The following is a 23278-nucleotide window of genomic DNA, read 5'->3' as shown; positions in this document are numbered from 1 at the left end:
ACTCCAGTCTACCTGTATATTCAATTTCAAAACAATATAGGTATTCTTCCACTGGAGATTTTTCTTCTACACTTCAACAACTTCCTCAGCAACTCAATACTTCTCCTTTATCTACTCCCGAACAAAAAAAAAAAGCACAAAACTAGTAGTAGTAGTAGTAGTAGTAGTAGTAGTAGCAGCTGTAGCAGGAGTAATAGTAAATAAAAAACAATTTATATCCTATATAACTAACAATGACAAAGTGTAAGAGCAAACATCTGCACTACAGGGGGAAAAGATCTGGCATGCTGAAGTATAACCCTAAGCTTTGTTTAGTCAATGCACAAAAATAGAGGCATCTGACATTTCTGTGAGACCATATCACAATCTTCTTTTAGTCCATTTTTCAAATTACTAACTATTGCAAGATACATTGTTCAGTTCACAATATAACTTATCCTGCACGAATAAAAACAATCCCAACTGTAGAAACAACATTCTCATATAATGTTTCAGAGTCATTGATTAAACTGTTAAGGGAACAGCTGGAGGGGGCAAACAGAAGAAAAATGCACAAAGCCTCTTGACAATCAAATACAAAATGCACATTCTGATTTTGTGAACCCCTAAAATCTAAGGAACAACAGGCTTCGTTCAACTGAACACTCCAACTGACAAAAATTAAGATTATACATGACAATTTTTATTCCTCGGAGACCATTATCAAAGTCACAGATCACACAAAATACATCTTTAACATTTTTACATGCACCTACACGAGGAAAAAATGTCAGCACAAGTGACGACTTTTGCAAAATTCATGTTATGGCGTTCAAGATTATAATCACAGAATTCTAAAAATGGATACCACACACAACCAACAGGATAAGTTTTTTACAATTTCAAAATACATTTAAACATGGATGCTTTATTTTGAAATTTCTATGACCTCACTGAGTTACATCCCACAAAGCAACATATTGGACAAACAAGCTCTTTTGGTACAAAGAAATCCTCACAGAAGAACGGTATAAAAGTCTGTTCTTAAATAGTATAATACAATCAATTGAATACCATACAGATCGCTGTAAAGAACTAAAATGATGTACCACAATGAAATTGATTGTAAAGTAGTGTTATAAAATGAAAATGACCAGTGAAGGCCATGCAGCAACAGAAAAGAAACTGGAGTGTACATATTTAAGATATCTAGCAGAAAATGACCTCAACAAATTTCCAGATGCACTCACACATTGCAAGAGAAAAATAAATCAAATATTTAACACCAGCACTTGAGACAAAAATATTAAGATCTGTCTTCACATTGTTCAACATAACATAATTCCTCACAGCAATGAGTATTAAGTCAGCCATTCCATTCCCACCACTATAACACACATATATCCACTTTTCACATTTCTCACTCTGTTCTTTTATCATCATAAGTAAACCTTCAATGTCTGAAGAAAGAAATATGTGCTAGGCCATACATACGTCAGCTGCATAAAAAGTTTTATAAATTTCCTTTACTCTGTTTTTCCCACTGCCTTCTTACAGTCCAAAGCATACCCAATAAATTATCTAAACCAATGTTTTTGCTTCCAAGTGTTACAGCACTAAAAATTAACATACTGGTAAAAAGTTTAAATAATGTCTCTCTTTTACAATGCTGTAACATAGGGAAGTACAAACTATATGAACTAAATTATTCTGAAAATGCACTGCACATACAAATGATGAATATCCCTTGCACAGGACGTTGAATGCAATCTAAACTAAAGTTGTATGACAACTGGGAATGAAAAGGTTGACATTTTTATTCACTGCTCAATACTGTATAAACTCCAATGCACTGTATTCACTTTAAATATGTGACAATTCTGGATCTATTTTGAAGATCTTTGCCGTCAACAAAAGAACAGCCCAAAATGGAACACTCCTTCAGTATAATGTTTCTGAATTTTCTGTACGGGGCTTCTTTATCTTCTCCAAATTTTTTATAACAATGTCATGGAGTGTGCAATAACGGTTGCGCACCTCACACATCACCAACCACAGACTCAGATACTCTTTCTCATCCAGTTCCTCAACAGCCCTACGATAGTCTTCAATATGAGGGTATTTTGCAACCTGTAATGAACAAAATATTTGTTATACACGTTAAATAATCTTAAGTCCGACATGTCACGACACGGAGAAAAAAAGACTGTCAGCACACAATACTTATTGGCTAATAAAAAGATTATCAAGAGATAAACAAGCCTCAGTGAAACAATTCTTCGAGTTTCATCTCTCCCAATCTTTACATACCCAAAGCCTTAGGCCACAAACAAATTTTCTACATCTCATGTCAGATGACAAATGAAAATAGCAACTACCCACACAAAATAAGGCCATAACGAAAATGTGAAGCTAAAATAAACCGAACATGTTATCCACAAATACAAAATACTGACACTATCAGGGCTGGACTTTAGGGTGACCAATCTCCTATTTAATATAATTAATGAATTTTTGACAATATAATGTAACTGGATTGATAAAAAAATCTACTCACCAAGCGGCAGCAGAAGTACATACATATTAAAAAAGGTTTTACTTATGCAGGGTGGTTGCTTCTTCCAGCAGGAGGGTTGAAGGCGAAGGAAGGGGGGTGAAGGGAAAGGACCTGAAGAGGTTTAGGAAAAGGGGTAGAGTTTAGAAAAGTCAATGAGGGGAGACTAACCGGACGGAATGAGAAGGAAAGACTGATTGTTCTTTCTCATCCCATCTGTTAAGTCTCCTGACCCAGGGTTCTGGGTGACTTTTCTGAACTCTATCGTTTCCCCTAAACCTCTCCAGTTCCTTTCCCCCCACCCCCTTCCTTCCCTTCTACCAGAAGTCACTAGCTCTGAAAGCCTGCATAATTGAAACTTTTTTTAATGCATGTGTTCTCCGTCCACTGCTTAGTGAGTAGATTTTTAATCTATTGAATTATACTTAATATAATTGGATACATAAAAAAAAAAGAAAAAAAAAAAAAAGAAAAAAAATCGCCTGACCAAGTGGCAGCAGGGGAAGACACAGATAAATGTTAAGGAAATGTGCTAGTTATTTGGGCCAGGGGCATGAAGAAGAGTGAAGAAAAAGGGCTGCTGAGGTTTAGGAAATGAGAATAGTTAAAGATAAGTTGCCCAGAATCCAGAACCAAAAATTATTTTCATTGATATACAAACTCCTATTTAGATTGAATCCATATAACACTCAAAACTGTCAAGATTCTGTCATTTCAGTAGGTCATACTCTGCCATGTACTAACCTTAGACACAATTTTTCCTCTTGAAACAAAGTACCGGGATATCTGATCAAAGAAGGCTGCAGCTTCAGATTCAACTGACTGTATTTCTGCTAATGTGTCTTCTTGAATAGAAACTCCAAAATTGTTTCCATCTTCAATTTTCGGGATCATGAAAGATATCCACATCTTCAACTGAAATAACATTACATGTGATATTTTTATGAAACTTGCTCATGTAACACAATTTATTGTGAAAGGTCACTACAATACTAGAAGTTAAATGTTCTACCTGCAGTAATACTAGAACAAGACTGTATTAATATTATAATAATTATGACACCTTCCTTTCTTACATAAGGATCACTGACAACAGTGTCACTCTAACATTAGGCCTAATTCTGTTTTGTTTGATAGCAACCTGATGGATCGATTACGTCAATACCAAATTGATTAAATAGCTCTTCTTGGTTCCATTTTTAAACACCTGGCGTGTAATTAAAACCTACTGAAATTCTTAAAAAAGTAGTTTACCTTTTTCTTGAATAAAATGAATGTTACAGAAGAAATTTCTGTGGTTTTCTGAGCCAAATGATACCAAACAGTAAACAGATTATTGTCTGAAGGTTAAGTACGACATAATTGATGTTTTTGTATATTTATTTCTGACAAGAGTCCCTTACAATTTCACTATATTTGATACACTGCATCCACGTGTATCAGCTGAGGTACTTGGCTTCTCTTGTATTTCAGATAAATTTTAATCCTCTTGCTTAAATTATACTCTAACTGAAAGTAGACTAATTCAGACAAATATGAAGGCACATTAAAACAAATTAGATTTCTTAATTATTGCATCAATATGATTATTTAAATCAGAAACTGTTGATTTACTGTGATTTTTACTTTGTGTGCGCTAACTAGAAAGGATGAAACATTACTAAGTGAGCTGAAACATAATTACGTTATTTTGCAAGTATACATAACTTTAATTTTTAGTAAATTATAAAATAATTCTACTGACTAGCATAACGACACTGCTTAAGAAATCTGGTCGTGAGCACTGGAAGGCCATCTTCATCCACAGTACCTATAAGAGGTAATCATAAACAGTGACACAATGTAAAAACATTTTCATTCGAAACTCCTAGATGTATAGAGGAAAAAAGGACTGAAAAATACCAGATTTTAAAGCAATGAAGCTGGATTTTGTAATAACTTCAAGTTGAACAAATATATTTCAAGGAAGACACTATACATGAAAGTCACAGATCAAGTAAACAGAATAAGACGCGCTTACACTTTAACAGTCAATTCATAACTGAGTCCAAGTCTAGCGGCCGCGTAACTGCGCAGCGGCACTTTGAAAGATTGGCGAGTCACAACACTTTTCCCCCCTTGGAATTTTTTATCCATAGGTGTCGTTTGACTGGCCGTAAAGGCTCGAGGAGGAAGCTACCCGTACGGACGAAAGTGTCCCCGATGATAACGGGTCGAGATGACAGGACACATGGGGGTCGAATATGCTGGGGCCCCGCGCACCAATCTGCCCGTTGCGGCAAGTCCGGTTGTTATATCAGGAGACATGGGCGATGTGTCCGCATCCGTAGGACAAGGAGGCGAGTAGAGTTGCTCCGACAGATGATGGTCATCTGGTTCCTGCATGGGCTTGTCTCCTGGTGGCGTCAGTTCTTATGATGGCACCGATATGATGGTGAGAGGACCGCGTTGTGAGTAATGAGACATTCCAGTATCCCGAGCATCAGGTACAGCCGAAGGTGGTGGTGTGGCATCCGGAACAGGCGTTGCGGCACACGAGGCCAAAGCTGGTCCGAATGACGCACTGCAACACCCATGTCCGTCTGGATTTCATACAGGCGTCGGCCCCGGTGTCGTAAAATGCGGCCAGGACTCCATTTTGGCCGCCTGCCATATCCCCGTACCCATAAAAGGTCGATGGTGGTGAACCGGACAAGTGAAGGCACCCACGGACGTGAGGTGGAAGGCCGCAGAAGAAGTAGCGTGCAGGGCTGTCGGCCATGTAAGAGCTCAGCCGGGTTGTGGTCGTCCATGGGGGCGAAACGGTAGGAAGCCAGAAATTGGAGAAGCTCATCATCAGCAGAAGAAGTCAGGAGTTTCCTCATCTGAGCCTTAAATGTGCGGAGCAGTCGTTCAGCCTCACCGTTTGACTGTGGATCGAACTGAGGGGCCGTGACACGCATGACGCCGTGATGGGCACAAAAATCCGCAAAATTGGAAGAGGCAAATTGTGGACCATTATCAATAAGAAGAGTAGAGGGAAGGCCTTCCAAAGAGAAAACGTGAGCTAGAGCATTGGTGGTTGCCACGGTGGTAGGCGACGTGCAACGGACAATGAAAGGAAAGTTAGAGTAGGCGTCAATAACGAGAAGCCAATAAGTACCTAAAAAAGGTCCAGCGAAGTCAGCATCGAGTGACGGCCATCGTGACAAAGGTGACTTCGGGGCGGCGGCCTGTGACGCGCAAGGGCCGCAGGCAGCGTCCATGTGTGCAATTTCAGAGTTGATGACGGGCCAGTACACATGACAGCGCGCAAGAGATTTTGTGCGAGACACACCCCAGTGCCCTTGGTGAAGGAGGCGCAAGACCGAAGCACGCAAAGACGCAGGTACCACAACACGCGGTGAAGCATTTTCGGTGGAAAGGAGGATAACACCATCCCTAGCTGTGAGGCGGTAACACAAAGCGTAGTAGTTCCGTTCTTAGCGGACGGACGATCTGGCCAACCCATCTAAATACAGCGTAAAACCCGGGAGAGGGTAGGGTCAGAATCCGTAGCAGCCACCAGGCGGTCCCCGGTGATGGGGAACCCGTCCACAACCCGCTGCTCGGCAACATCCAGGTGGAAACACAAAAGTTCGTCCCTATCTAATGCCAGATCAGGACCCATGGGAAGGCAAGACAGTGCATCAGCATTCGCATGTTGAGCCGTCGGCAGAAATGAATCTCATAATTGAAACGAGACAAGTAAAGAGCCCAACGCTGGAGGTGATGTGCAGCCTTGTCGGGGAGTGACGTTGATGGATGAACCAAGGAAACAAGTGGTTTGTGATCCGTAACAAGATGAAATTGGGGATCCATAGAGAAAAAACACCAAACTTATGAAGAGCATAAATAATGGCCAAAGCTTCTTTATCAATTCGAGAATACTTTTGTTGGGCATCTGTGAGCGTTTTGGAGGCATAAGCAATGGGTTGTTCAGAATCGTCAGAAAAACGGTGCGCTAGGACTGCACCAACCCCGTATTGAGAGGCAGCCGTGGCAAGAACAAGATGTTGGCCAGGTCGATAAGTAGCCAGGCACGGGGCCTGTTTCAGCATAGTCTTCAATTTCTGGAAAGCCGCATCGCATGACACGGACCAGTGAAAAGGCACATTTTTATGGAACAGGCGATGCAACGGCTGAGCCACCGACGCAGCAGACGGTAAAAACTTGTGATAGTATGCTATTTTCCCCAAGAAGGCCTGCAGTTTCTTAACAGATGTATGGCGAGGAAGGGCATTGATCGCAGCGACAGTCTGCTGAAGCGGACGAATACCATCCCGAGAGAGTTGAAACCGCAAGTACGTGATAGATACCTGAAAAAATTTCGATTTCTGAAGATTACACTTAAGACCGGCAGTCTCCAAGACATGAAAAAGTGTGCGGAGATTTTGAAGATGTTCATCAGTGGTGGAGCCAGTGACAACAATGTCGTCCTGGTAATTTATACACCAAAGGCAGTGAGCAATAATTGTTCCAAGAATCGCTGAAAGAGAGCACGGGTGCTGGCAACCCTGAATGGCAATCGTTGGTATTGATAGAGGCCGAAAGGCGCGTTAAGGACCAGAAACTGCTGGGAAGCAGCGTCGAGGGGAAGTTGATAAGCTTCTGACAGGTCAAGTTTAGAAAAACACTGGCCTCCAGCAAGTTTAGTGAACAATTCTTCAGGTCGAGGCATAGGGTAAGTGTCGATAAGGCATTCAGAATTTACAGTGGCTTTGAAATCGCCACAGAGACGAATATCGCCGTTTGGCTTAGCAACCACAACGACTGGAGAGGATCACTCACTGTAAGTGACAGGAAGCAAGACCCCTGAAGCAGTGAGACAATCCAGCTCCCGTTTGACCTGATCACGAAGGGCCACAGGAATGGGCCGACCCCGAAAAAACTTAGGCCGAGCAGTGGATTTGAGCATGACATGAGTTTCAAAGTCGTTTGCATGGCCTAACCCAGGAGAAAAAAAGGGACGAAAATGTCGTCGACAAGGAATCCAATTGAGCATAAGGAATAGCATCAGAGACGATAGTGACAGAGTCATCTATGGAGAACCCAAAATCACGAAAAGCATAGAAACCAAAAAGATTCTCCGCGTTACTATGGTCGACCACAAATATGGGAACAGTGCGAACGACGGATTTGTAAGATACCTCAGCATCAAATTGTCCCAAGAGATAAATCTTCTGTTTATTGTAAGTCCGTAATTGCCTAGTGACAAGTGACAGGATTGGAGAACCCAACCGAAGATACGTCTGAGAATTGATGATAGTGGCAGCAGAACCAGTATCCACCAGCATGCGAACATCTCGACCAAGTATTTGGACAGTGAGGAATAACTTCCCTGAAAGGGAAGAAGTACTATTGACAGACAACACAGAATCAGAATCAGCGTCATGTTAATGAACATCATGTATGCGGTCGGATTTGCGAACGGATGACACATGACACTTTTTTTGCAATTGTGACACACGGCCCAACATTGTGGACAATCTTCTTGTGAATGTTTCGTAAAACACCGCAGACATGAAGGAAGTTGCCATGGGTTTTGCTGCAGTTTCTTAGAGGTTTGTTTACGGTTAGGTCGAGGCTGCGCTTGGGAGCGTACTGTGGCCACGTCGGCCGGCGGGGACGTGCCACACGCTTCTTCAACATCGCACAGAGGTCGCTCCATGCCTCTATTTGCGCTCCAGCGGCGCGAGAAATTTCAGAAGACTGAGCGATGGATAGGCCTTCATCTAGAGTCGGATTTGCCAACTGAAGGGCACGTTGCCTAACTACTTTGTCGGGCGCCGATCGGATAATAGCATCCCGTACCTTGGAATCAGTGTAGGATTCTTTCAGTAACAAATTGACACTTTCTACTGAGGCTGTAAAGTTCAGCAGCCCAAGCGCGATAGGACTGATTCGGTTGTTTTTGAAAACGATAAAAGGCAACACGAGAGGCTACCACATGCGTTTGGTTTTGAAAATAGACGGACAGAAGTAAACACATTTCAGCAAAGGACAAAGACGCAGGATCTTTCAAAGAAGCCAATTGCGACAACAACCGATACATTTGAGGTGAAATCCATGAGAGGAACAGAGACTTACATGTTTGTTCGTCCGCAACATGAAATGCCAAGAAGTGCTGTCGAAGACGTTTTTCGTAATCAGACCAGTCTTCCGCCGCCTCGTCTTAAGGAAGAAAAGTAGGTAGAGACGACGACAAGAGACACCCCGCATTTGATGCTGCGACGAAATCACGAATCGAATTTGTGAGAAGCGATTGCTGTTCTATTAGACCTTGCAATAGTTGCTCTAAAGTAGCCACAGAAACATGTGGGTCAACGATGGAAAAGAAAAATCCCATCCTCGTCGCCAACTGGAATAACTTCAAGTTTAACAAATATATTTTAAGGAAGACGCTATACATGAAAGTCACAGATCAAGTAAACAGAGTAAGACGTGCGTACACTTTAACAGTCAATTCATAACTGAGTCCAAGTCTAGCGGCTGCTGGCTGACTGGCGGTTTAGGTGGCGCTGCTGCTGCATGGCTGGCAGGCAGCGCCGCATGTAGAGGACGCGCGTAACTGCGCAGTGGCACTTTGAAAGATCGGCGAGTCATAACAGATTTCACTATATTTGATGAATTCCACAGAATTCCTTGACAGTTACAAAGTAGAAGACTGTCTTAGCACTTAACTTATAATTTGAAAGAAATAAAGATATCCTAAAAGGCATTAATTTCATACCTACTTCATATTTCTCCATACACTAAATTACTGCAACAATTAACTAATTAGTCCATGAAAAGAATTTTCTTAATTTCCAATACAACTATCTGCAGGTTGCATGTGCAATTTTTTTCATAGACTCTGTAAAAGCTTCACAAATAATTTATGAGAGCTAGATCTGAAACATAGGAGCATGCAGAATGAACACACACTTATTTCAGCAAAATATGCAAAATTTATAGAAAATATTAAATCTGCTTTACAGTTCATATTACAGGCTTTTAATATATTGCCCTTTTACAGCACCTTCATATTTTACCAAATCAAGCCTACTAGATTTTCCTTTAAATGCTACAAATTATCTGTGTGTAATGAATTTACCTTGGTTGCGGCTTGTTAAATAAAACTTAGTTATAACATTCAATAGAGCAGACAGGGAATGAATGTTTTATCTATTTCAGACAACCTTTTGTGTGTGTGTGTGTGTGTGTGTGTGTGTGTGTGTGTGTAATAAAAGTAAGAACAACACAACATGGGTCTTTTCCATGGACATACTAAAACTACATTGCATTCTCTTCTGGTGTGTCACTTGTCTCGTCGTTTGGGTAACTTTTAAATTGCTCATCTAAATCTCACATCCAAAAGACCTGACAATCATTCAATACATATGATCAGCAGTCACTTTGATGTCGTTGGGTAGATGCGATACATGTTGTCATTGTCCTGAAACTTCAGTTACTACAGCCCTGGAGAACAGCATATGTATAATTTGTGTTAACTTTCAAACTATGTAAAGAGTAGTTGAATGTTTGCTCTTTCTATTGGCACATGATTACTACCATTGTAATTTAAAGCTTTCTTCTGATGTCGGTGGTAGCTAGTGGTGTTTTCTCCTGAAATGTCATTTCTGTATCTAATAAAGTGATTGGATGTAACTTATCTGCAGCTTTTTTAATAACACAGCTTAAAAAGCCTTTGTTTAGGTCTATGTGTAATTCAGACTTTTCTTTAATCCTCAATAGGGTGCACTGCTTTTTATAATAGGAGCAGGTGAGCAGCGTACTTTGTAGGCATGTAAGGAATAGCTACCTTTCTGTCACCAACTTTTAAAAAAAAAAAAAAACGGTACGAGCAAAATCACAGTGTAATCTTAGTTCAATTTAACAACGATAAAATAAACATACATTATATGACCTATATCATTGTTTAACTGAACAACAATAAAATGAACTTTCATTATACTACTCTGTTTCCAAGCGTAAGCATTCCCCCACAGTAATGACCAATACACAAAGCATTAAAGAGCTCAGTTGCATCAGATTCTGGTCAATTGCTTATTCAGATGCTAATTATCTCTTCGGGAACTGCCTTATTGTGGGATCGTGGCGCTAACTCACAATCTGGGGAGTTTCCTTGCACAGATTGTAAATTATTTCTGACCTAGCTTGTTGTTTGATGTATTTTACTGTTGGGCGTTTGGACGTATGGCAACACAACTTATCACTGTGTTAGCTGAAGCAATACTGAAGGAATTGGTATGGCCTCAACTGTGAAACAACAATAGAATGGTAAATGACAATGTTATATGTGGTTGGCGCACTTCATACACAGGCGCGGCCTCTCTAAGGTTAAGAATCTCACACGTGTCTCTATGCTTCTTCCAACTTTTGTGGAAGTCACTGACATAATAAATTCTTACTTCTCATGATCTACAGAAGTTGCCTGGACAGTAGCAATACTGTGAGCAGTCTGTTTTCAAATGTGGCAGTGCTCTTGTGAATTAAATACTTTCTGCCACTTGATGCGGCTCAAGTGATCTAGTCCATTTATTTCCTAACATTTTTCATATAGTATTATGTCCACTTTCAGTCTTTGTCTAATGAAAACTGAGAAATAAATTTTGGTTTATGGCATCTTGGTATTAACAGTCATACTGTAATGGCAATAAGAGGACCTGATTGATTCCATCTGGCAGACTTACACAGTTTACTGTTTTCTATCAGAGCTATGCTATGTACAGAGTAGTAAAACAATGTAATCACACTAACATCTTTCAGAATTTTCATGTGCACCACCAGACATCACAAGCAGGATGAGGCACTCCTTGAACAACACAAGCAAATAATAAAAATCCCAGCTACATCCAAATAAAGTCACAGTTCATGTGATAGGAACTGTGAAAAATCTTAGTTGCGGATCTTAGTTGCGGACACAGAAGGCTGCCACCCCATGTCGTATTATACACTTATTGAAGGTATGGCCATACGAACAAGGTGTCCAAGAGAAATGGTTAATATCCAGGGATACGGCAGGAACAATAACTTGAAGCAAGAAAGTCTTGTACACATGCACTCGAAAATGCATGTTTAAAAGCTATGGCGATTATTTCACCTTAGATACTGTGAAACAAATCTCTTCTGCTGCAAGCTCTTTGTTTTCCATATTTTGTGAGGAGGTAGTATGGACTAGTAAAAGAAAAATGTCCAGTAACCATGAGCTGTAAAGTGCATACCTAAAGAGCTACGAGCACTTGTTCAGTAGCAGAGAGGTGTTTCACAGCAGCAAAGATGAAAAAGTGCTCATTACTCTTGTTGTTGTTGTTGTTTTGGTCTTCAGTCCTGAGACTGGTTTGATGCAGCTCTCCATGCTACTCTATCCTGTGCAAGCTTCTTCATCTCCCAGTACCTACTGCAACCTACATTACTCTTACGGTGTGCATTCTAGATCCCATGTTACATAGATTTTTTTTTTTTTGCTTAAAGTGATCGTTCCTGTCATATCCCTGAATACTGACCATGCCTCCTGGGACACCCTATATACAATCAAAGGTGATGGGCACTGCCTACATCATGCGGTATCACACCAGGCATGCTCACAATATTGCATGAATATCCAAGGTCTCTAACACACATACGTTCCTGTTGTCGTTGTCTGGCTCTGTTACTAACTCCTGTATGACATACTGATGTTCTATAGCCCCTTCTGAACTTTATTGACAACAACTGTGTCAACCATAATATTCTGTTAGTGGGGTTGAGTTTATATGAAATAACTTGTTCAGCAAATGCCTGGTTTAGTTCTTACTTAAGAAATAGAACACAGAAAGTTACTTTAGGCCATTTTAGTAATACAAAGGTAGACACCACATCACCTGAATAGGGAGAAATTACAAAGGGAGTCTGAAAGAGTGCAATCATTGGCCCAGTATTGTTATTGCTTTACATTAATGATTTTCCATTTTATTTAAATCAGTAAGAAGAATTATTTCCATTTGCAGATGACAACAAACACTGCTGTGAAGCCGGGCAAAGAAACATCAGCAGAAAAAAAATAGTACATAATGTTTTTGTGCAAGTTACTGACTGCCTTTGCACAAATGGGTTAGCTATAACTTTGAAAAAACACATATCATACTGTTTTGTACCATCAAACACATCGACCTCCTATGAACCTACTATACCAACAAGAAATAATAAACAGGGAATGAGCTCCAAGTTCTTTGTCTGTGAACTGATTGAAATTTAAACTGGAAAAACCATACGGTAGAGATGCAAAAATGTTTAGATTCACCTGTTTCTGGCATAGCAGTAACTGCCAAATTTGCAAAATATATTAACTAACTGACTTCTATATCCCATATCTTCATTCACTGATGTCTTATGTGGTAATACTTACTTAGGCAGAAAGCACTGATTGAACAGAAGATAGTTTTGTAGGCTTTTCCACACCATAGTGTTTATTATGAATATGACCTATAGAAGAAATCAGGATTAGTCAAACTTTTTCATCTACTGCCCTCTTTTGTATCTCTATTAGTAGTAGGCCTAAAATCATCTAACCGCCATCAGTTACATAGTAGTGGTAGTTTATAAAGTAGGGAAGAAACTGTAATTTGTAACACTTATGAGGAGATTTACAGCATAATGATAATTACTTACCAAATGCTTTGTTAAAATTTTATGAAAACCCAACGAAAATGTTTTAAAACCCCCACTGCCTACCATGAAAACTGGAACGCCCACTAGCGGACTAGGCTGACTACCACTGACAAAGCACTGAAGCACTTTATGGCAGAGGGAGTGAAGCACAGCAATATTCATCGCCTGTAGCAAATCTGACAAATTTTCTTGCCACAAGCAATGAGCATGACCCCCGGAGAAAACTGCCACATGCTGTGAGCAACATATGTATTTGCCCATGAATAAGCTTGCCCTTCAAGGCGAGTGGATGCACTGTCCAGAATCCAATACTTTATACACTGTTATGAGTTGTTAAAGACAGTTCTAATACGACAATTTTTGTGAAACTTAGTATAAAATGTAAAGATAATAGTCAACAACAATATGAATTTCACTTTTTATGTAAGTTTTGATATAAACCACCTAAAATACAATTTACAATGTCCTTTGAGAAATTACTCACTGAAAACTCTGCCGGTCTCTGTAGACATTCTGCAAATAAACTGTCTTTTCTTCTCTTCCCGTCCGGTAAGTCTTCCCTGACCCTGTGTTCTGGGTGACTTTTCTGAACTCTACACATTTCCCTAAAGCCTACAGTTCCTTCCCTTTCACCCTCTCTGCTGGAAAAAGGAGCCAGTATCTCCGAAAGCTTGGATAAGTGAAACCTTTTATTATATGTATGTACTTCTGCTGCTGCTTGGTGAGTATCTGCTGTTGCTTGGTGAGTAGATTTTTTTTATCTCAGTGAAGAACACTAAATGAACACATGAGCCTTAAATAATGAAATAAACAACATTGTCCTAATCTGATTTTTAGATACTTCTCAGCAAATTATTCACAGAAACTGTTCTATGTTGGTCATCTTAAGATGACGTTGCAGTTGATTGGCTGCCACTGTCACAGCTTTAGGAGCAGACTGCATGATCTACGTTAGAAACTATCTTCACTCAGAAGTCCCATTACGAAGTAAAATTCCTTTTTCGAGCATTGTTTTATTACATGCACAATACTGAACAAAACATAATTGTCTTTTCAGTCTTGCATTGTCATGTTAAAGATGGGCTCCCAATACAGGCTCTGCCAATTTTGATTACTCCCACCAAAATTGTAATTCCTCTTTCTCCCTTACCTTACTTTTTTTTACAACCAATATTAGAAAGAAAGAAAGAAATTTTACAATAGGGATTCAATAAGTAATGCAACACTGTTTTCTCAGCCAATTTCACTTTTTTCTCAGCCAACTTCAGTTGAAAAAATGCGGAATTTGTTGCGGGACATCACGGGATATTTGCACATCGGACATCACAGAATATTCGCATATCAGCCCCTGTAGTTTTGTTAAGTTCCGATGGGTGATGGCGTTATACGTAGCCTTCAAAATGGAGTCCATAACAGCAAAGTGCATTCGAAGCAGACACCTGTCACTGAGTTTCTTTTGGTGTAAACCAGAGCACTGCATGTATTGAAAGGCACTTGCAGAATGTCTACAGAGACCTGGCAGTGAACAAAAACATGGTGAGTCATTGGGTAAGGCATCTGTCGTCATTGCAACAAGTGTGCAAACCTGTCTGATATCCCACATGCTGACTAGCTGCACACAGCTGTGACTTGCAATGTAGGAATGTGCAGACACAATTATTCGAGGTGATCAACAGGTCATAATCAACTGGATGTCTCTCATGGTAGTGCTGACACTTTTGTGGCATTTGATCCACCAGTTGGGGTACTCAGTTGTGTGTGCCAGCTACGTTCCCTGCTGCCTAACAGAAGACCATGAACAGTGACACAGGACCATCTTTGCAGAATTGCTTGCGTTTTATGAGGCTGATCATGACAATTTTTTGTCAGAAGAGAAACTTCAAAGCCACGCCCTCACTCAGCCGAAGAAGTCATGGCAACAGTTTTCTGGGCCTCTGAAGGAGCTACTCTGTCTCATGCCCTCCCCCATGACGTAACAATCAACTCTTGAAGTGTACCATACTACCATCAGGGAATTGAAGAAATGACTAGCATGTTCGTTTGCACAAAAATGCAAACACACTTCTCCCTCTCCATGACAACACATGGCCTCACACAAGTCTGTACACTGAGGGGAGCACATAAAGCTTCATTTGACTGTTCTTCCTCATCCACCCTACAGCTCAGATCTCGCATCTTCCGACTTCCATCTGTTTGGCCCAATGAAGGGTGTGCTCCATGGGAAGCAGTACATGGATAATGGGGAGGTTATTGAGACAACAAGATGTTTGCTCCAATGCGGATCAATAGAGGGCGTATGGTCCTCCCAGTAAGGTGGCTTAAAGCCATGACATTGGCTTTGCAGCCAACAGAGTGGGGAACCGTAACAGGTATTGGAATCCTGAATAAAACCATCCACAATAAATAAAAATGTGTTGCATAACTTACTGAACAACCCTCTTACATATAGAGGAGGGATTATATACTGCTCAATATTATTTGCGTCTTTTTGCTGTCTGGACGAATGAGGGGATGAATGCATGTAAAAGTGAGTTACATATATGGGAGAAAATGATAGTACAAACCAGCCAGTTTTTAGTATTTTGGAATAACAAAACTCATTTCAGACAATTAAAGATGAAGTTAATTTGTTTCTAACTGGTTTCTGAGAATGTTTTATTTTGTAATTTTAGGCAACAGATTTCTGGACAGTGATTGGTCCAAGGAGGGAGAGTATCGGTACGTGAATTGAAATATGAAGCTAACTAGTTACAGTGTTATCCAGCAAATCAGAGAAGAGGTCTTTTGCATGCTTTGGTACAGGGGAAGAATTTCACTTGTGAGCTAAAAGAAGTCCTTGTTCAGCATTTGTGATGAGTGGTCACATAACCTGGAGCTCTAGGCATTTCGTTAAAGCTGAGTAAACACAGTTCTTTGGGGAATATGATTTATTATTAAAGGTTTATGATCATTTTTGAATGATGTCTACAAAAATGTTATATCGTTTAGTAAGAGCAGATGTTCCACATGGCATGCTGTACAGTCATAATTGCAAATATTTGAAGTCCCAAAGTATGAACTGCTCATTATTTGAGCAAGTATTTAAAACTATGGAACACAGTGTGATTTTGACAAATTGTTTTTAACTGACGGAATGTATGGGGTCCAAGTTAAAACTTCAACTCATGAGAAGGCATGCCTGTGTATAAATTGCACCAATCACAAATAACATAGTTTTGTTCTGTTCCATTGTTGTTTTACAATTGCGAGCCTGTACCTACTCCTTCAATATTGCTTCAGCTAACACAGTAGTAAGTTGTGTTGTCATACTTTAAAATGATCAGCAGTAATATAAAATAAACAGCAACCTAGGTGAGAAAAAACTTACGATCTGCGCAAGAAAATGTCCAGATTCCGAGCTAGCAGCATGATCCCATGATCGGGCAGTTATCTGAGATAATTAGTAAACCAATATGTGGTTGACAGGAATCTGATCCAACTGTGCTGTTTAATGTTTTGAGTGGTTTATTACTGTGTGGTAGCATTTGTATGCGGCAGCATTGTTACATAATGAAAGGTTTATTTTATTGTTGTTTAACTAAGCAGTGATTTAGATCACAGAATGTAAGTTTATTTCATCATTGTTTAATTCAACTAAGATTACTTTGTGATTTTGCACTTACATGTGAACGAAGTATGCCACATGCCTGCTCATGTTATAAAAAAAAACCTCTTTGTCCACCCAACAGTTAAACTGGCTACTATAGAGGGAATGACGTATAAATGTGAAAGGATTAGTAAAAACAGTGCTTGTTTTCATTAGTTCATTTCTGGAACTGTACGTTAGGAGGAACTTTGTTGTATGTATGTGTATAGAAACTGACGATACAGATGTTCTAATTCTACGAATTTTTTTCATTTAATAGATATAGTTAGACATGGTAAAATTTACTCACTTTAACAGCATGATACAGTTAAATATACGTATACAACCTGTTGACACATGTTGTGCAGCTAATTCTTTACAGCTTTTCTCAGCTGAGAAACAATATACTGCACAACAGGGAAGGTCATGTTTCTGAGAAACTCACTAATGTGAGTACTTTGTATGTTAGTAGGATGGCAGAAGAGTAAACTGTGACACTGCAAGAGGCAGAACACAAAAACTAAAATGTCATTTTTTTGTTACAGAATGCAGCGTCTCATTACTTAATCTAATATTTCCATGTGAGTAGGAGACATAGCAGTGAGTGTAATTACACTATGTTATTGAAAATATCCGGGCACCCCCAAACACATACATTTTCCATATTAGGTTCATTGTGCTGCCACCTACTGATAGGTACTCCATATCAGCGATCTCAGTCACCATTAGACATCTGTTTTGCTGTTTTCTTACAACTGTATTATAATGAAAATTTTTGCTGCTGTTGCACAGGGATATTAACAGTAACTGCAAAATCATCTGTAAGAATAAATCATATTTATCACTCCTCAATAAGATTGTATACCATCAGTTTCCGACAGCTCTGATGCTCATCTTTTTACTTAAAAAAAAAAATTTAAAAAACCTTGGGAAGATCACTTCATGCCCGTGAAAACTCTCTCTAACCTCACAGAATACTTTCTCACAAAGGTGTTCCAGTAGTAGTGCATGTATAAAAATAAACTTACAAGATTTGCATCTTCAACCAGTTGTCGAATGTGTGGCTTGACAACATGGACAAGTTCACAGAGGTATTTGTTACAGGGTACCAACCCTGTAGGTAACACCATCACTTTTGTGCCACCAACTTTCTCTTCTTTCCCAGCATCATTCTTCCATTTCTTAGGAGGTGGAGGATCTGCTTCATGATGAGCTGTGCTGGATTAAAGTATGATGAATATAATTACTATTTAACATAGCCTTTCATTGACAGTTCTCACTGCTCAACTCAGGAAGAGTATTACCAACAAACAGCATGCAGTTACTGACAAGTTTCAAGTCACATAAACGCAATGTTAAACTCATTAAAACACTTGGGTCCATCCAACTACAGTCATCCAATAAAATTTATGTTGGTTGTTTGACCATTTTTAAATATTTTGGTTTGTTTATGCGAAATTACCCTATAATTGAGTAGTTCAAAATAGTTTTAAAAAACTTACCTTGTACCATTATTGAATGGCGGCCATTTTTATTTGTCAGCACACGAGTTTTTCAATTTGAAGATAACAGTGTTAATGTGAATATCTCCGTACTGGGCTGAGTACGGTATTGTAACTGATATGATTGTTTTTAGAAAAGTCTCCTCTACAAAACTGTTTATTACCCAAAATACCCTTAATTCAAAAGTAACCAATGAAACTATTCTCCAATGTTTGGTATTGGTAAATTTAGAAAAGCCCCTTTTTTGAATCAAAAATAACAACCAAGGAGTGGTTTATCAGAGTAATTTTTTTTCTCTAGTTAGATATCATGAACTACTAGCTTTATTTAGAGCAAGAGCTCTGACAAATGTTTCCTTAATTTTTTATAAATTTTTGAAATTTGAAAATTGTTTTTCTGTTAAGTTTGGGGCTAGATATCCCTGGTGGGATTGAATGTAAAAATTTGGTTTTAGCACAATTTGTACACCTCCTGTATTTACTCGAATCTAAGCCGCACTTTTTTTCCGATTTTTGAAATCCAAAAAACCGCCTGCAGCTTAGAATCGAGTGCAAAGTAAGAGGAAGTTCTGAAAAATATTGGTAGGTGCCGCCACAACTAACTTCTGCCGTCGAATATATGTAGCACTACACAGGCATGCTTTGCAGGCACAAAGATAAATACTGGCGCCAAAACCTCTGCGCCAGTAAATAAATTTAAAAAAAAAAGGTGGAAAACTAGCATTTTTCTCCACCTCGAGTTTCGACCACTGCATTTTCATACATTATCCAACGAAGTAAATACAAATTCCATATTGTTTATCCTCAAATGTAGCAGCCTTTCAATGTACTACGAAAATCCGACTGGCAAGACTGTTCGGGATGTTTGCCAATATGGCCAACTCTACTGTCTGAATTTTTTCCTACTTGTGAGAAGATATGGTTGCTAATAGTAACTTTTATGAATTGTGAATCACATGCAGTATTCTCTTCACCATAAGAATAATACGAATATAAACATTTTGCCATGTATTGTTTTGTGTTTGCTGCTATCTCAATTAAATCCTGTCTGCCTAATGAACTACGAAACTAGATGAGACAACAGCAAACGCGGAAGAATGTACATGTCGTGTCATGTTCATATTTGTATTATTCTTATGCCTAATAGTGATACAGTCAGAAATAAGGCATGGCAATTGACTAGATTTTTAAATCTAAGACGACTAATTTCTGTGCAGAATGTTATGTACTAAAAAGGCGTGTGCAAAGATTTTCAAACGGAGAAAAATTTTCGCGAAACTCTCGTTCAGAACATCATTTATCATATGCATTCTATTATTTGGTTCTTGTTGAGCCTCTCTTTAAAAAAAAGTGTAGCACGCACAAAAGTAAGCCATGCCGCGAGTGGCGACAGGCCGTAAACACTCATTATCAGAATGCGGCAAACAATGCATGACACAGTACAGTAATGCGTTTTCAGCTTAGAGTGACGTAAACACCTATAACAAAGAACAGCAGTTATCAGATCAAAGAAAAATAAGCAATCAATTCAAACCAGATGAAGCACGTGAAAAAGGAAGAGTACCGGTACCTGTATAAATATGGACGGAGCGCCTGACGCATAGCAATGGCTACCTGGTAGAGCTTAACTGCTAAACTTACGACTCGAACCACACTACTGTAGCTGTATCGTCATTCATTCGGCCTAAATTGTGTCTCATATTACAATGAACCAACTTTGTTTCTCCCCTTGAATTTCGAGTCTCAAATTTTAGCTGCGGCTTAGATTCGGGAAATTTTTTTTTTTTCCTTGATTTCGAGTCTCATTTTTCAGGTGCGGCTTAGATTCGAGTAAATACGGTATATGACAGTGAAGTACGGGAAAAATTTCAACAATTATATTTGACTGAACAAGGATATGAATTTTTGAAAATGAGGAAATAATTCACATTACACCTACTACTTATGGCTGTTGCCTAATTCATGTGTGATATTTGCTAGATGTAATCAATTGTTATTGAAATTAAGAACTGAATTATATGTAAAAATCAAAAAATTACTGAACTAAACTTTTATATTATCTTGACAATTTTAAAATAAATATTTCCAATTAACATACGAGACGCAGTGCTTCCTAATCCTAGTGGTGAGTGCTAAGAACACATTTCTTCAGACAGCTTTTGTTATATAGAATAAGACCACCCAGTTGCTAGTTCAAGCACTGAAAACTTGTTTAATACACTTTTCTTTGGCCCCCAAACTTTTGTCACTAGGAGATTTCTTGAAAGCCACCATTGTCCACACACACACACACACACACACACACACACACACACCGCTTGGTGGCTAGCGGAGTATATATGTAGATGTAGAACTATGTCATTCAAAGTTAGAAGACAGAGATGTAATTTTATTGACACAACGATCCTCATAAATTATGGTTTATGATGTTCCATAGCATAGAACTAAAGTTTTCTGCAAAGTCAAGTAATTTGGGGAACTGCTTTGTTCCTTTTATTGCTTTCAAATCTGGTTTTAAGTGTTGTTTTGATATGAGAACTACTTTTTGGTGGGGAAATAGGCGATGCCTTTAATATTAATCTTTTGCAAAAGGCACAGATGTCCTCTATTTTAAGAATTTGGTCTGTAGTCGATCTTTGTAACCTTTCTTTACTCATTTCACATTTTGCTGTACTTCCTACTCCACTGCATGCATTTTAACCATTGCAAGAGGCAAAAAAGTACAACCCAAAATCTACTTTGTCATTGCAAAGATTTGAAAAATTCTTTTTGTTCTTGTACTGACTACCACTTCCAACTGAGAAGCATATGAGCTTCTCAACCTTGGGCAACTTTTCTTTCATGTGTTTGTTACATACTTTTAAAACACATGGACAACCCATGCATTATGCTCCAAGTAGTCGCTTAAAATGCAAATTGAAGAACTGCTAACTTCATCTTTCTCATTTCTGAAATACAGAACAAGTGGTTGCACTGTTGCCTAGTCACTGACCTAGTGGTACCCTTGCACTTCATTCTGGAACACAAAAGTAACGTTGTCTGCTAAATCAGCTAGGACTATGCATTCAATTTGATAAAGTTGTGCTTTTTTTTGTCCTTCAAAAAGATGCTTTGAATTTTAGAAACATCAGGGTGACAAGATTTTTTTCAGTTATGAATTAAAGATTGAAAGTACTCTCACTGAGATTCAATGACTTGTCATTTCTGCTGTCAGTTGTGACCCACTGTTTGAAGGTTACATTGTTGGGCATTTCCTCCTCAGATTCATTAAACAATTCATAAGCAGTTTCTTTAGTAGGGCATTCATCACGCAAACTCATAATGCAGTCACAATTGTTAGCATCACAAACCATTAAATCTAGTAGCTCTCTGTAGATAACATCACTGAGTTTTGCACCCAAAATCATCAGTTTGACTTTTGATGATATAAACAAACACATATGGAGTGCATTCCTGGGGAGCTGGCCAAAATACGCCACACTTAGGGCAAAGATCACAAAATTTTGACCTTCCAGTTTTGCATTAGGATGAGCATTTTTAAAATTATACATAAAGTTCATCTAAATGTGGCAGCACTAATTATTTTTGCTTTGTGACTTTAACTGCACTTGCAGTAACTCTTTTGCTACCCTTGCTACACAGGCACATTCTACTGCTTTCATCACCTTAAAAAACTGCGGGATCTTTTCAATTTCTTCTTCACTTATGAGAATTGCTTTCATCTTTCCTAGAACTAGTAAAATGCCTTGCTCTTTCACTAAAATTTTGGGTTAGTCTAACTGAACAATCAGAAAGGACGAACTCTGAAACTATTTTTTTTTCTCTTAACCACGATTCTGAGTCTCTTCTAATTTCGTCCGAAATTGGTTGTACCTTACTTTCAATAGTTGCTTTTCTTTTCCACTAGTTAGTTTTTTTACTTTCGAAGCAGGAGAGGCCTCTAAATTAAAACAAGCAATATCCAATTTGCTAACAGCTTCCTCATCAGGAATATAAATTGTCATGAACAATATTACATGTTCCAATATTTTTGAGTAACAGTTTCGCCACAGGGAATTTCCAGGAATCACATTAAGTCACTCGGGAAGTTGTTTTACTCACACCTAACAAGGACAAATGTTCAAGTTTTATTTCCCTCAAACCTTTAATAACTGGCTTTTTATAAACTCTGGCTGGATCAGAGAAATCTTTTTTCCAAAAATGTTATTGTACTTCAGAATATATTTTTTCTCATGATACTTACAACTTAAAGATAGAGAAGAACTTACTTGTAATTTAAACCAAGTTTATCTATCTTCATCAAAGACATTAACATCTTTTAAGCTTTTTGAAACTGCACCATAAACTGTTTTGTGATGCACTTCACTTACTATCTGTCCTATAGAGCACTGCTCATGAATTTTATTGCATTCCAATTAGTATTTCAAATGTATTTATTATTAAATTTTAAAACTATTTTAGTTAAAAATTACACTCACGACAAAAGCGCACAAAATATTCTACACTCTCAACGAAGGATGTACATTCACCCTAACACAGGTTTCTGAACAGACTGACTACAGCAATGCCACACCCAGCAAATTTAGCAGAGATACACAGTTCATGTACAGGCTTGTCACTGACTCCTGGGCTGACTTGCTACACTGTCCACTGAATTCTGTACACATCTGTCTTGAAGACTGAACTCTTCTGTAGACTTCTCAACAATAAAGAAATTTCACACGTTCATCATTTTACTTTTATCATTTTGAATGTGTAATAATGTGCCACTTAACTGAGAATAAATCTATATGTAAATGGGCAATTTTTTAAATGCAGAACTAAAGCAAAAGCTCCTATTGTTTAATATTTTTTATTAAAATCAACCACAATAACTAAATATAGGGTTATAGTGTTAACTAAATACAGGATGATAGTGTTAACTAAATATAGGTTATAACTAAATTT

General features: G+C 38.6%; 1 protein-coding gene across 1 annotated transcript in view; it reads right to left on the bottom strand.

Annotated features, from left to right (window-relative positions):
* Positions 1 to 660: 660 nt before the first annotated feature.
* The window catches only part of LOC124606982 (proteasome activator complex subunit 3), a 39075-nt gene continuing 16457 nt past the window's right edge, over positions 661 to 23278 (bottom strand). The window contains exons 4-6 of the mRNA XM_047139122.1: positions 17858 to 18047; positions 3278 to 3448; positions 661 to 2109 (exon numbers count right to left, since the gene is read on the bottom strand). Of these exons, the coding sequence (XP_046995078.1) occupies positions 1921 to 2109; positions 3278 to 3448; positions 17858 to 18047 (550 nt within the window). The 3' untranslated portion in view covers positions 661 to 1920. The remainder of the gene's footprint in view (positions 2110 to 3277; positions 3449 to 17857; positions 18048 to 23278) is intronic.

The sequence above is a fragment of the Schistocerca americana genome, chromosome 3 (genome assembly GCF_021461395.2).
Source record: "Schistocerca americana isolate TAMUIC-IGC-003095 chromosome 3, iqSchAmer2.1, whole genome shotgun sequence".
Lineage (NCBI taxonomy): Eukaryota > Metazoa > Arthropoda > Insecta > Orthoptera > Acrididae > Schistocerca > Schistocerca americana.
This window is presented reverse-complemented; position numbering and strand designations above follow the sequence as displayed.